This window comes from Helianthus annuus, chromosome 8 (genome assembly GCF_002127325.2).
Source record: "Helianthus annuus cultivar XRQ/B chromosome 8, HanXRQr2.0-SUNRISE, whole genome shotgun sequence".
Classification (NCBI taxonomy): Eukaryota; Viridiplantae; Streptophyta; class Magnoliopsida; order Asterales; family Asteraceae; genus Helianthus; species Helianthus annuus.
Genome location: NC_035440.2, coordinates 84,373,638 through 84,388,017, shown reverse-complemented (window position 1 = coordinate 84,388,017; position 14,380 = coordinate 84,373,638). Strand labels below are relative to the sequence as shown.

The window sequence follows — 14,380 nt, the reverse complement described above, 5'->3', positions numbered from 1 at the left end:
AGTTATCACGTGTCGTCATATGTGCTTGAAAGAATTTTCAATATAAAACCGGGAGATGGTGAGTCTAAGCAAAACAAGAAAGGCATTGGCTCAGAGTTTCATCAAGTTCCACCACCGAAAAAGTTTGCATTTTATGATGATGAAAAGGTCGAAAAAGCTTTCAACATGGTAGATCAATTGCCAGATAACATTGACATAACATATTCCAAATCTGATGATTCTAGTGATCAGAGGTGGTAGGTAAAGTCGTTGAAAGTGTGTTGAAAGAAGAGTCAGTAGATACAGGTAAATCTGAATCACAAGATGAAAATGAAGGTAATTTTCATGATGAATATCTGAAAAACACAAAATCCGAGAAAAATTTGAATGATGATTCAAAAGGATTGGTTTATACCATGATTGGATCAGACAAATTATTCTTAGATGTTGTATTCCCAATTCAGAATGTGATTTCAGAAAAAATTGACAAAGTTTTCAACATGGTTGAAATTGAAAAAACTGAAATTTCAATGTTTGCTGGAAAAGGTCACAAAACTTTTTATAACAAACCTGGTTTTAAAAAGAAAAACATGAAGGGTGAGTTGGGTTATAAGAAGAAACAAAGTTGGAAAAGAAATGAAATGCCAAATTATCAGGCAAAGATGAATTTTGTTTATGGAACAACTTCAGAAGAAGAGAAAGAACTAAAATTTAGACGATAGTCTAATGACAAGTTCTTAGCTCAAAAGAAAAAGTAATAACCACAGGTCAAAGATGTTTCCAAAAGAACATGTTTTAAATGTGATCAAATTGGACATCTTGCACGAAAGTGTCCAAATCTGAAACCTGTTGATGTTGACAAAAAGAAATCTGAAAATGTTGAGAAACAAAAATCTGAGAATGTGAAACAAAGGTCCACCAGCTTTGATTCGAAACAAACTTGGAGGTACAATACAAACAAGTTTGCTTCAAATCAAAGTTGGAAATCAAACCAGAATAGGTTCGATTCAAGACAGACCTGGAATTCTCACACACACAGATTAAGAACAACGGAAAGTTGGCAAACATCAGTTGATATGACAAAACCCCAACAGTTTTGGAAATCAAAAGATGTTGTTCAAAATCAAAATGTTCAAAAAGATTCACATTTTTACAAACGTGGTACTCCAAAAGGTCAAACATGGTCAGCTAAGAAACAAGTGACTTCGGTAAAAGATGAGAAAGTTGAAGTCAAAGTTGAAAAAGTCTTTAATGACAAAGATTTCCCGAAGCTAAATGATGCATATTGTGTTGAAATGCCTAAGGTCCAACAGACCTGGACTAAATTGTTCAAGTAATTGAATACTTTGAATGTGCAGGTGCTTAACAAAACCAAAGATTGTGAGAATGATAGTTGGAGCAGCCTGGCACATGGAAAGAAGGAAGAGGCTGCTGGACCCTGTGTTGGTTGAAACAGGGAGTTTATTTGTTTTCTGTATATAAATAAACAATATTTTCAAAACCCTAAAAATTTGAAAAATTAAAAACCAAAAATATGTTTTTAGTTTGTTAAAAACTTGAAAAATCAAAAATATGTTTGTTTTTAGTTTTTCTCAAAAAATAGAAAATTAAAAAAAATATGTTACTTGAATATGCCGAAACCCTCACGGCGGAACAAACATGGTTACTTTCACAAGATTGAAAAAACGGTTTTCGAACTGTCGAAAATCAATGGGTTGTAAATCATGGGGGTACTTTATGTTAGATTTTCTGCAAAACAGAGCACATTAAGCAGAAAATGGATGGCGAGACAAAGCTATCAGTATTGGTTGTAAAATTTTCTTTTAATGATTTTGCATTTTAGGGGGAGTAAGTATATTTCAGCAAATACAAAAACATTAGAAAATTTGAAAAGCCAAAAACATGATAAAATTCGAAAATTGAGTTTTTGTGTAAAAAGAGGAAATGATAGTACATCAGTAAGCAGTTAAAGTATGCTAAAGAAATGTAATAATTAAATAGCGTTAAACAGTCTCACTGATGATATGCCGATAGGTTTTTATACATTTAGTAAACTTTTTCAGGATATAAACCTAAATTCAAACTTGCTTATTTCGTGGGGAACACTACTTGGATATATAGGTAACCCCTGAAATTTCGTTTGAAAGGTCCCTTTTTCTGAGATACTAGGTCTTTATACTCAGTGATATCTGGGGTATTATCCCGGGACTTCTGATTTTGTGGAAGCAATGGCCTAGTCCCCGTATAATACTTTCTGCTTGCTTGAAATATAGCATCGCCCTCAGCATAAAAATGATGAAATATTGAAAAATGCTAATCATGTGCTGTTGAAGAAAAGATTCTCTAAAGGGAACACACCTAAAGTCGAATCGTCATCTCTCTGCTGAACGGAAGTTCTGACTTGAGCTCTCACGGTTTCGCAATTTAACCCCTTACAGATATCATCTACGTATACTCACCTGTAAGACTGAATATTGGGATATGGATACGGGAGTATATTGAAGAGGTGGGACACATGAATGAGTTTAAGTTCTTAAAACACCTAATTCGTATCCTGAATCAGTTGAAGTTTGTGTGAAAATTTAAGTGGATCAGTATATCGACAATCTAAGTGAATTGTTTAATTCTTAATGTGTAACTAAGCTCAACGGTACTTGTGACTTATCAAAAACTGATATGATCCTCTGATGCATACTCAAACAAAAATATTGTCTGTAAATATGTTTGTAAATATTTCCTTACTGCTTTATATTTCAGAAAATCCAAAAAGATTTTGATTTCTGTTTTATTTTCGACAACCGATGTCTGAGATGCTGAGTGTCAAAATCTTAGTAAGCTGATTGTGTTTTTGAAAATAAAACAAGTTCAATAATTTGAAACTTGATTTTTTATTCAAAAATCAAAAACAGTTTGTGATATCTCCAAGGTCATTAATAAGTGTTAGTTTAGAAAAATTGAGTGAGCCAGGTTAATATTCCTGGATATTTGGAAGTCTAAAATGTTGTTACTTATAAACGTATGATTGTTGCAGATATTGTACCAGGCTACGATCCGGATAGCATAGTCTAAGGGGGAGTCTGAAGACGAGCTCAAAGCAAGGGGGAGCTTGTAACCGGAAAGCTAGGTGTCGATCCCTAAAGCACGGAAGCTTGATGAAAGGGGGAGCCTGAAGAAGCTGATAAAGCAAGAGTCAGAGTCAGATTATGGTAGAATGATAAAGATAGAGCCAGGATGAGATTCTGAACCTGTGAAGAAAAGAGAAAGATTGATAGATGCTTACAGTATTAGACAATTTGGAAAGAATTTGAAGACTGATCAAGATTGAAGATGTGTCATGATAAAGACTCGACACTGAAGACTTCGTCAACATCCAAGGGGGAGTCTGTTAGTGCACTATGTCTATTGACTCCGTCTTGTATCGAGTCATGTAATGAGATAGGATAGGATAACCAGTGCTCTAGTTGCTAGAAAATAATTTTCATGTGTTTTTTGGTAATTCCGCTTGAAACAACCAAAGACATGTTCAAGCGAAATTAACCAAGTTAATTCCGCTTGAAAGTGTCTTGGTTCATTTCAAGCGGAATCACAACAACTATATATAGGAACATATCCGTTTCATTTGGAGCGGAATTAGGTCTTGTATTCGGTAACGAAGTGCTGCCGGATTGTCTCCAGGTGCTGTAATTCTATCAGATTAATACAAGAGAAATTTATAATTACATCGAGCGTCTGTTTCATTGATTCCGCCTTTGATTCGGATAAACAACTCTTTTGATCGACTCATTCGGGTCACACAACGATCCTTCAATGAGTATGCTCTGCTTGTCATACCTCGGACCGTTTCCCCGTCATATCCACAATTCGTTCAACTCTCGTCATCTTCAGATGCAAGTCTCCTTCAAGTAAATATTTACAAAGGATAGTAATTTCGACATTAATAAACGCCCGTATTGTAATACAAGGCTTTTTACTATACGTGTCCAAGCACGTGATTTCGTTAACTATACCAATCATTTCCATTGGGGTAACGTGTATTACACGATAACCCTATGTGTTATTCACAACACTTTTATCATACTAAACCATTAATATACATGTACTTACCAGATTTGCGATCAAGTCTCAAACCGAACACACTTTATTTTTTAACCATGAGCTCTGATTACCAACTTGTAACACCCTTATTATTAGTTAACGGTTTTCGTATAGTTTACGAAAACTAACGGCTAATTATGATTTCAAATACATTGAAAATACGGGTTCATTAAAACTTTTACAGAATTAAAACTATATAACATAACAAGTGTAAGTTCGTCATTTAACATAACAACGATACATAGTGCGGAAGCTTGTATCTTGATCGTGTTCGGTTCTTCGTTGAGCTTGATCGTCCTCCGGTACTGTAAATTATACCTACAATTCATAAAACATGAATTGAAATAGTCATACGTAGTTTAAAACGTGTCTAAACGAGTCCGGGAAACGAAACTGATTAAAATACAAAATTTTCGCCGAAACAGGGTGTTGTCGCGCCACGCGCCGGCACCACCTTGCTCCCTCGCGTGGCGCGGGGGAGACCGTTTTTCAGCACGTCTGGATCTGGGACCTGCATTTTCCAGCAATAACAGTTTTTACGGAAACGACCATAACTTATTCGTTATTGATCCGTTTTACGCGATTCTTTTTCCTACGCGTTCATAATTTAATTCTCCATCTTATGAAGTAAAAACCCGACATCTAACTTCACTAAATTTTAGATTTCAAGCTCTCGGCTTGAAATCTAACTATGACGCTTCTTGACCCGTTCGTGTTTTCATCAAACAAACTTGTTTGTCGCCTTTGTTTTCTTTTTATAACATATTATTATAATTTTTTCCTATTGTACAAGGTTCTAATCATGGGTTTATACGCATTCTTAACCCGTTTTTTCTTATACTCTTATTTTGACCCGTTAAGGGTACTTATACACTTTTAAGCTTAAATTACGCTCATCCTTTGCTTGCATCTTATTTCCACACTATGGTTTCTACTTGTTTTCCACCACAACAATATTTGTGGTGGATTTAATGTGATAAACTACTTGTTCTGTATTCTAATCTTCGGTTTAGAAATTTTTGCGAAAGACAAGTTTCAAGTCTTTTGACGACGATGGACTTTTAATAACATGTTTGACCAAATCGCACTTAAAACTATAATCTTATTTGCACATACCTGGCTCGGGTCAAAGTTTTGACCCGTCTAAAATACCTTCACTATTAACTTACTAATTAATAGCGTCGCGAACCTTATATTACTTTCCTGTAATCACCAAAACTTAACAAGCGATCGTCAGTAATTATCCTCAAATGGTGTTAACACACCCTTTGACCCGTTTAGTCAAAATGATCATTTATCATCATATGATAGTATTTTGATACCATTTCGCCCCTTGAACCCATTCCGGTTAGCACCATGAGTCCTTACTACTTAAAAGACATTTCTTGAATTGTTTGACCCGTTATGACTTATACCAAATGGTGTCTTTTCACATCTTTTATTCTATCCGTCAACTCGTGTCCGGATTATTACTAAACCACTTTTACACGTTACAATTAACCTCATATAGTATTGTTCATAATTCGTTAGTTATTAGTCTTCACCCGACTAATTTACCATTTTACCCATTTTTACCATAATTTATGGTTTCTTACCTTTTTACTTATTCCGACTTGCATTGTATCTTGCCGGAACATCATATTCCAATTACTTAACATTATTCACAATCAATATTCACAAGTAAGTTTATTGTAATTAAAAAGGGGGTGTAAGCTTAACTTACCTTTTATCTGATTTCGCTCTTTTCCGCGTATTAAAGTCGTTTGACCCGCTTCTTTTCCCCAAGCCGCCACCTAGCTCGTTAAGCGTCAAACTATCGTCATCATTTAGAAGGTGGTTAGATTAGTCATTAACAAACACGACTATTCCACCTTACGTATTTTCTATATCGAAACTTCTATTCGACTTCATCATTGGTTAGTTTAACTTATCAAATGTCAACTACTTTTGATCACATGATTTACACAATTAAGTTTAATTCAACATGATGTTTTGAACCCTTATCGCTTCATATTTCACATAATTTGCCATATTATTCAAATGCGCATTTCATTCGAAATTTCAACATTTGGCTTTCTCTTAGGCATTATATCAAACACCTAGTGAGCATACTTTTATAAAATTAACAATCAAACTCCATGACTACATATCTTGCCAATTTCATCATCTTTTACTAAATAATCATCTAGTTCATGGTTCAATGTCAAGATTAACTTCATAGAGTTCAAATAACACTAGTTTGATAATCATGATTCTAGTGTTCATCATGTTTCTACAAAACCCATTAAACACCTAGTTAGAGATCATGAGTTTTACTAACATGCACTCAAATTCCTTAGTTTATTAACTAGGGTTTGTTTCTAATCATGCATACATCCTATTTCCACCCAAATATCCATCATTCAAGATCAAATTTCGAATTCCTAGAGTTCATCAAGAATTTGAGATGGAACAAAATAGTAAAATTTGACATACCTTATGATCACTTCACTGAGGTGATCACTAATCCGTGCTTGGATTTCAATTTGGGTGTGACTTGCCCTTCCAATTTGCTTGAAATTATGCTAGTTAGGGTTTGAACAAAGGAGTTCTTTGGCTCCTGTTGAAAGGGTCGGCCAGAACACACACTCAAGGTGTGTGTTTTGGTGTTTGATATTTTATTTATTACAAACTAGTTTCTAGTTTATCACTTTCGGCCCCTCTACTTTCCCCAAGTTGCATATAGTGTGTTTTAACCAATTTCTTTATTACTACAAGACTTGTGACTAACTAGGTTATTTATTCCTAGTTATTTTATCTTGTTCATAACCCGTTTTATTTTAAGCCCCGTTTACTCGGGCCTTTTATATACTTTGTTTTCTCAAAGTATTTTGTTTCATCCTTTCAATAAATATTAGATTTATTTATTTAAATCCTAATATTCACCAGGTTTACTTTTACCACCTACAGTATTTTACCTGTTTATTTTTGGTTAATCTAGTATAATTAACAAACCCAATTTTTTTGGGGGGGGTGTTACAACTTTATGTGCATTCTTAGGGTCATCTACATTACCAGCATTGACTGTCACATCTTCATCTACTTTATGTGCATTCTTAGGGTCATCTACATTACCAGCATTGACTGTCACATCTTCGGTTGCAATGCCTAAACCATGCTCTACATATAAACTTATGAGTTTGGAACCTTGTAGCACATATTGACTCATGCCTCGTACATTATCATCAGTGCTTAAAGACATAAGACCAGTATGTACCTCACTACCAGGAACCACATAATAAAAATGATGAACTTTATCTTCTGAAAACCCTAACAACCTCATAGCGTCGTTGACATCATGGATACAAAACATGTTCGTATCCATGAAATCAACATAGATTACCTTACCAGTTATGTAGCAAAGATTTTGATTTTTGATTCCAAATTGCCCATTGTAGTGTATCTTCAGAGAAAATAATCCTGTTTGTGAACCTGAAAAGAACATTGATCGTCTTTTAGAACATGAAAATTATGCAAATCCATTGTCAATAGCATCCAATAAAGCATCATTGAGTAGGCGACTTACCGTATTTGGCATCGTAGTCAAATGGTTCATCTTCTTGTCTCAGAAGATCCATTGCTCAAACCCTAGAAATCAAGGTTTCTTCGATTGGGTTTACAGAGTATAGGGGTGTGAAAATGAATAGACTGATGGTTGAAGCAGAGTTTAATTAAAAGCAATGGACCTTAGATTGAATGGTACAATTTTACCCTCACGTTTATGGCACGTGAGGGTGTCAGGGTTAGTAATTAACAGCTAATTAACGTTAATACCTTACTTTGTTAAAAAATTAAAAGTTAGTACCCTAAAACGTGATTTTAAACTCTTAGTACCTTAGATTGTTATTTAGTGTAAACCAAAGGGACTAACTACGTAATTAACTCTAGATTTTATTATCTAATATAAATTAACAATTTTACTAAATTACCCCTAACTTTTTAGTACTAATTATTAATTATAAGGATTTTATTTGTAATCAATACTAACCCTTGATTTAAACTATCAATGGCTCAGACCTACTCTTAGAATTCTTACACTTAGCATTGTTTAGCATTGTTTGTACATGATCTCAACTCACTTTGATATTTAAAGTCATTTAGTACAAATGATCTTTCGTCTTTCTTTTTTTCCTTTTTTTAGTTAATTATAAAATTGTCTTGTTTATACGGTTTTTGCACTTGTGCTTTAAAATTATACAACCATTATATATACTTTTCATGTCTCTTTACAAAAAAAAATTGATAATTTATCAGACAAATCTCTCGTTAATTAAATATAAAATTAACTATTTCATTGATCCAACCAGTATAATACACGGGTTTCTAACCTAACTATAACATATATTCGATTACTAATTCTATTATTTATAAAAAGCGAAAAGAATGGATTTTGAACTTAATATTTTTTTATTTAAATTGTTATTTTGTTCAAAAAAAACATGAGGGACCGAACCTATACCGTTCAAAAAACTAGCCTTCATTTTCATGGTTTGGGGTATAATTTTCGTTGAAAATGGTGTTGTAGTCATTTTTCTATGTCATAAGCTATAACGAGTGTTGATATCCCCGTGATAAACCAAATTGATACCATCCCCAATAATATCGGCACTACGTAAATTCCAGTCGGACATCGGTGCCGATATCGGTACTATCGAAACCATTACTGATATTCATTTTACGGTTTTCGTTCCATATAAAACACGTATTGACATCCTTTTGAGCATATAACAACTTTGATTTTAGGTTTATCTTGCAATTGTGATACCATGTCAATACTCTACCAGTACCGTAATAAACCAATACCGGCTGAATTCTAGCTGAACTGGTTGATAAATAGTTTGTTTATTAATTTAATTTAATTTAATATACACTATCACGTGGGCTTAATTTACTACACCAAAATTTGACCAGTCTAACTTGGAATACAGCCTTGAAAGATCTAACTTGGAATACATAGATAAGTAGATAATATTTCACAACTCATAACGCTGTTGTCTTATATTGGAATGAATGTATTGACTATTGATGCTATAAAATAAGAAAATTGGCATTAGTTATAACAAAAGGACATTTTTATTTTACTATTATCTTGGGGTTTTTTTTCTTAAATATGTCGTTTAAACTACCAGTTTTAAATAAATAATTTGAAAACCATATAGAAAGCTATAGATATTGTTTTGGTTGTAATAAATACTATAATAAGACACTTATGTAACCGCATATGGCGATGAGCTAGAACCCAAGACTCGACCATAAGTATGTAACGACATGCTTGTCCGCGTCGTCCAAACCCAATGGGAAACCAAAAAGCCCCGAGACGTAAAAAAACAAACGATACTTACATGGGACTAGAAAACCGAATGGTAAAATCGATACGTGGAAAACCGAATTGTCCAGTCCTCGCAACTCTTTATATCTCCCACTATATGATGAACATTATACACATTTCTCACATTTTTTTCCGAACCAGACTGGCCGATCAGACCCAAACCAGACGAAATAACGCGTCGGATTGAGTCAACTCGAACCAATAAGTTCACTATGACGACTGATTCAATAACCGGTCCGATTACCACTGATCAACCTAAACATAAACCAAATTCAAAACAAACCAACAAAAAATCACAAAACAAATCAAATTCAAGAATCAACTCTGTAATAATCATCATTTAAACAAAATAAACCCTCTCACTAACAACCAATGTTTCAAAATCCGTTTTTATACCGTACCGGATTTGACTCAGAAACAGTTTAACCAGGTGTATCAGGCAGTTTGACCAGTTCTACCGGACGGTTTAACCGGTAGAACCGGCCGGTTTCCAAAACATTGCTAACAACAACTATCTCTATACCATCTAACAACACGTACACCTAACCAAACCATTCTCATTGCACAACGTACAACTCCTAAACCCACCTTTGTCACTGTAACACTTCCGGCTTCCATTACACTCATCACACACAACAAACCTGAAATCACCACAAACTGCACACACACCACCACTAACCGCCGGTAACCGCTCAACAAACTTCTTCAACTCGCCGGTTTCATGCAACTGCTTCACCTCCTCCGCTCCTCCGATGTACTTTCCGCCGATGAAAACCCTAGGTAACTGTAACTGCAACTTCGTCTTGTCAATCTCGTCTTCATCTTCAAACTCACCGGATTCTGACATGATATTCTGCAGTTCCTGTAAGAATCTGGAGTCCATTGATAGATCTCGTTCGTCGATTGACACGCGGAAGCCTCGTAAGATCGATTGAACGCTTCTACACGCTTCGAACGTCGGCCGGACCACTCGCAGGCTTGTTGTGTAGAGTATGACGCGTTTTTCGGCTCCAGGAATCGAGATCTGACGGTCGGATTTTACAGATTTTGTAGAATTTGTTGATTTTGTAGGTTTTGGTGAATCCGGTTGAGATTTGGTGGAATTAGGGCTTTGATTTGTGGAGAACGCGCGCGTGATTTTGTTAGCGAGGTGAACTCGGTGGAATATTGATAGTCTTCTGGTGGCCGTTGCGGTGGCGGTGGGGGTGGCGGTGGCGGAACACGGTGACGGTTGACCTAGGGTTTTGTCAAAGCGATTAGTGACGTCATCGGAAAAGAGAGTTTCGACGTCTTTTAACGATGAATGAGTGAAGTTGTGATTCGGAGATGATGTACGGATTGAATCGGAACCGTTGATGTTGTTGATTTCACTGATGGATTTCCGGCGAGATTTCCACATCTCAGGGCGGACTACAACCGTCGGATCACAGAAATGATGATTTGATTTGATTTGATGTGAAATGAATGGTGGTATGGAGGGTTTTGAAGGTGCAAAAATGGTGGATTTGTTTGTTGGTGTTTGGGTGTGAATAGTGATTTTATGCAAATGTGAAAGCAATTTGGACAGTTATTGCCATTTTGTGACCATTCTTTCAATTATTATGTGTGACAATGATAATCATAATCAATTTGCTAGGATGTAAAATTGGTTAACTATTTACCTTAAAAAGAATTAAGATCACCGGAATTTCCTCACGCATTGCGGCGGATATTCGGTTGGTATCACTTTTGTTCGTTACGATATCGGTAAGCAATCTGGAAAGACAAAATTTATAACAGAATACCATTCAAGCGAATATTTGTGCCGCTATCGAAGTTGTTTGGATAGTATTTGGACGGTTTGTTATGGTAAAGAAAATTGTATGTGACTTGTTTGATTTTGAACAAAACTTTTATTGAAATGTATAAAAATAAGCACGGCGCAACAGTATATTCGAAATTTTATAAATCAATGCATTATGTTTTTAGAATAACAAAAAGGATAAACAACGTTAGTTTATAGAAAAAAACTAAATGTGAGGCAGGTTTGATTACATGTACACTTGTGTTTTGATTACCTGTACATTACAACTCACAACTTAGTTTTGAATTTTTTTTTTTCTATTAACACGTATATAAAAATAGGCATGTTGAATAATGTTAATCAAGTTGCTAATTGTTAAATATAGTAATAGTAATTTATTTAATATAATAAATAATAAATAAATATAATACTCAATATAGTAAAATATTTAATATATATTAAATATTGAATAAATAAATATAATACTCAATATAGTAAAATATTTAATATAATACTTACTTTGGTTCTTAAATACATATGGTGTGATTTTATTTCAAAAAACAAACAACCATTGTCTTCAAGAACCAAACTTGTTTGCTAACTAGTTTTTGCCCCGTCCGCGTTGCGGGGCAAAAAGCCGAATAATTTTCTAATGTACGTCTGTGTTTTGGTTACTTGTACATACTACTCATAACACGATCACAATAAAGTTACGTCGACTCAACCAATTAAAACAAAACACTAACATACTTTTGCTAAAAAAACTAAAATGATGAAAATACTATAATTTTAAACCGGGGCAAAATTGTATTTGTTCAGGACAAATGAGCATATGTTAGCCAGCCGTATGACGCAAATAGAAATTACACTGAGTCAACAAATCAAAACAAAACATTACAATACTTTTGTAAAAATAAAAAAGAAACTAAAATGATAGCATGGCTATATTGACAAAACATTACATTGGGGACAAAATCGTAATTTGACAGAAAAAAACTAAAGCGATGGCGAAGCTGTAAATTTGAACTGAGGGAAAAATTGTAATTTGGCTAGGAGGAAAAAATAAAAGCAATAGTAAAGCTATAAATTTAAAACGGGACAAAATCGTAATTTGGTAAAAAAAAATTGTGGGTGGCATGTGACCGCCCCACTCAACCAATCCTAGCACAATACTATTGCCGCCCACCGATTTTGTTATAGTAGATAATTGGTAAACTATAGTTTTTGAAAAAAATATCACACATATAATATGAATTAACCATTTGCATATTATAACTTTTACTATTTTAGTGTAAGTAACGGTGTGCACCAGAATTTCGATTTATAAACATTATCTTGCCTCAATAGAATGCAATATATTCTTTATTGAGTGGTGATATCTTCTCATTTTTTTATCACTTACAAATTGATAAAAGATTGTTATAATATAGGAAGCATATATTTCTATAGCAAGATTTGACCCAAATTTTCAATCTCAATATGAGTTTTATTTTATTACATATATAAAAAATCATAAAAATATAGGGTCAATATCGAAATTACATATAGATGCTAGTAAACATTATAAAAACTTATGTCATAAGTCTACCAGAATATTTTCCTTAAAATGTGTAATTTGACAATTTATCGCCTATCTTCTTCACATGATTCAAGCAAGTATGTGTTTATTATTGTATGCATTATTACATGATTCAAGCACGTATGTGTTTATTACTGCATGCATTATTAATTGAACATGTGGGATAAATTAATACCGGCGATATACATTACATGTGCAACAAATAACTATGAGAGCTTCAATTTATGTGGTCAAATCCGTTTTAATTTTGTTAATGTAAACGTAAAAGTTCAAGGACATAATAACTTAAAGAGTAAATTGCACAAAATGTCCTTTATGTAAATGTAAAGGTTTCAGCCTTTATGTTTAAAACTTGTTAAAAACATTCTTTAAGTTTATTTTTGTTACGGGTTCAATCATATACGACTAACCAAGTTAATTTCATCAGTTAAATTCTCTCACATGCATAACATGTGAGGGTATATTGGTCATTTTGGTTGGTCATCCGACCGGTGGAGTTGGATGGTGGTTGTTGATGTTGTTACGGGTTGTGGAGTTGAATGGTGGCTGTTGATGTCTCATAGGTGATGGATTGGAGCACTTAAATGTTAAGGTATTAAAGCAATCAGAGGGCAGACTTGAAAAAGGAATCTCAAATTCTCAAGGATCAGGGCCCAAAACGGTATATAACAATATCTGTCATTCGTGTGTATATCTATGTATGTATTTGCACTTTTAACTATTTTAACATTTATTTTCTCAAAATGAAATGAGATATGTTATATCTATTAACAAAATAAACATGTTTGTTAACAGATATAACGTATCTCATATCTTATTTAACATTTGTTTAAACATCTTTATATTGATATGAGATATCGATAAATATGTAGGAGAAGTATTACTTATCTTAAATGTTGTAAATAAGATTTTATGAATTTCTTTTATATAGAAAAGTATATTTCTATATATAGGAAAAAAGTAAAAGGCCTGAAAAAGGAAATAAATCTTGAATCAAAATAAAATATAAAATAATATAATAATTAAATTAAATAAAAAACATTTTTATAAATACTAAAAAAAAAGCTAATAGACTACAAATAAGATGATCAACCAAAATGACGAATATACCCTCACATGTTATGCATGTAAAGGAATTTAGCTGGTGAAATTAACTTGGTTAGTCGTAAATGATTGAACCCGTAACAAAAATAAACTTAAAGGATGTATTTAACAAGTTTTAAACATAAAGACTGAAACCTGCAAGTTTGAGAGAACATAAAAAACGTGCATTTTACTCTAACTTAAAATAAAATCCTATTTTACTTGTCCATACTCTTAGAGGAAAATTGTCAAATATATGTGCTTAATTTCAAACTTAAGGGTGAAGGGTATGGTTAATCACTCTAGGGTGATTGAGTGAAATCCTACCCAATAATATTATGTCATATCAACTCCTTATTCTACTCCTCATTTTGCACTCTAGGGTGATTGAGTTATAAATTTTTTGATTGGTTAATCTCTCCTCTCTCTCCTCTCTCTCCTCTCTCTCTCTCTCTCTCCTCCATCACTCCTCCACTTTGGTGAATACTCCACG

General features: G+C 33.7%; 1 protein-coding gene across 1 annotated transcript; it reads right to left on the bottom strand.

Moving 5' to 3' along the window:
• Positions 1 to 9,732: 9,732 nt before the first annotated feature.
• On the bottom strand, positions 9,733 to 11,047 carry LOC110873249 (uncharacterized protein At5g39865). Its single transcript, XM_022122184.2, has one exon. The coding sequence runs from the start codon at positions 10,839 to 10,841 to the stop codon at positions 9,969 to 9,971; it is 873 nt and encodes a 290-aa protein (XP_021977876.1). The 5' UTR covers positions 10,842 to 11,047; the 3' UTR covers positions 9,733 to 9,968.
• Between the last annotated feature and the right edge of the window lie 3,333 nt (positions 11,048 to 14,380).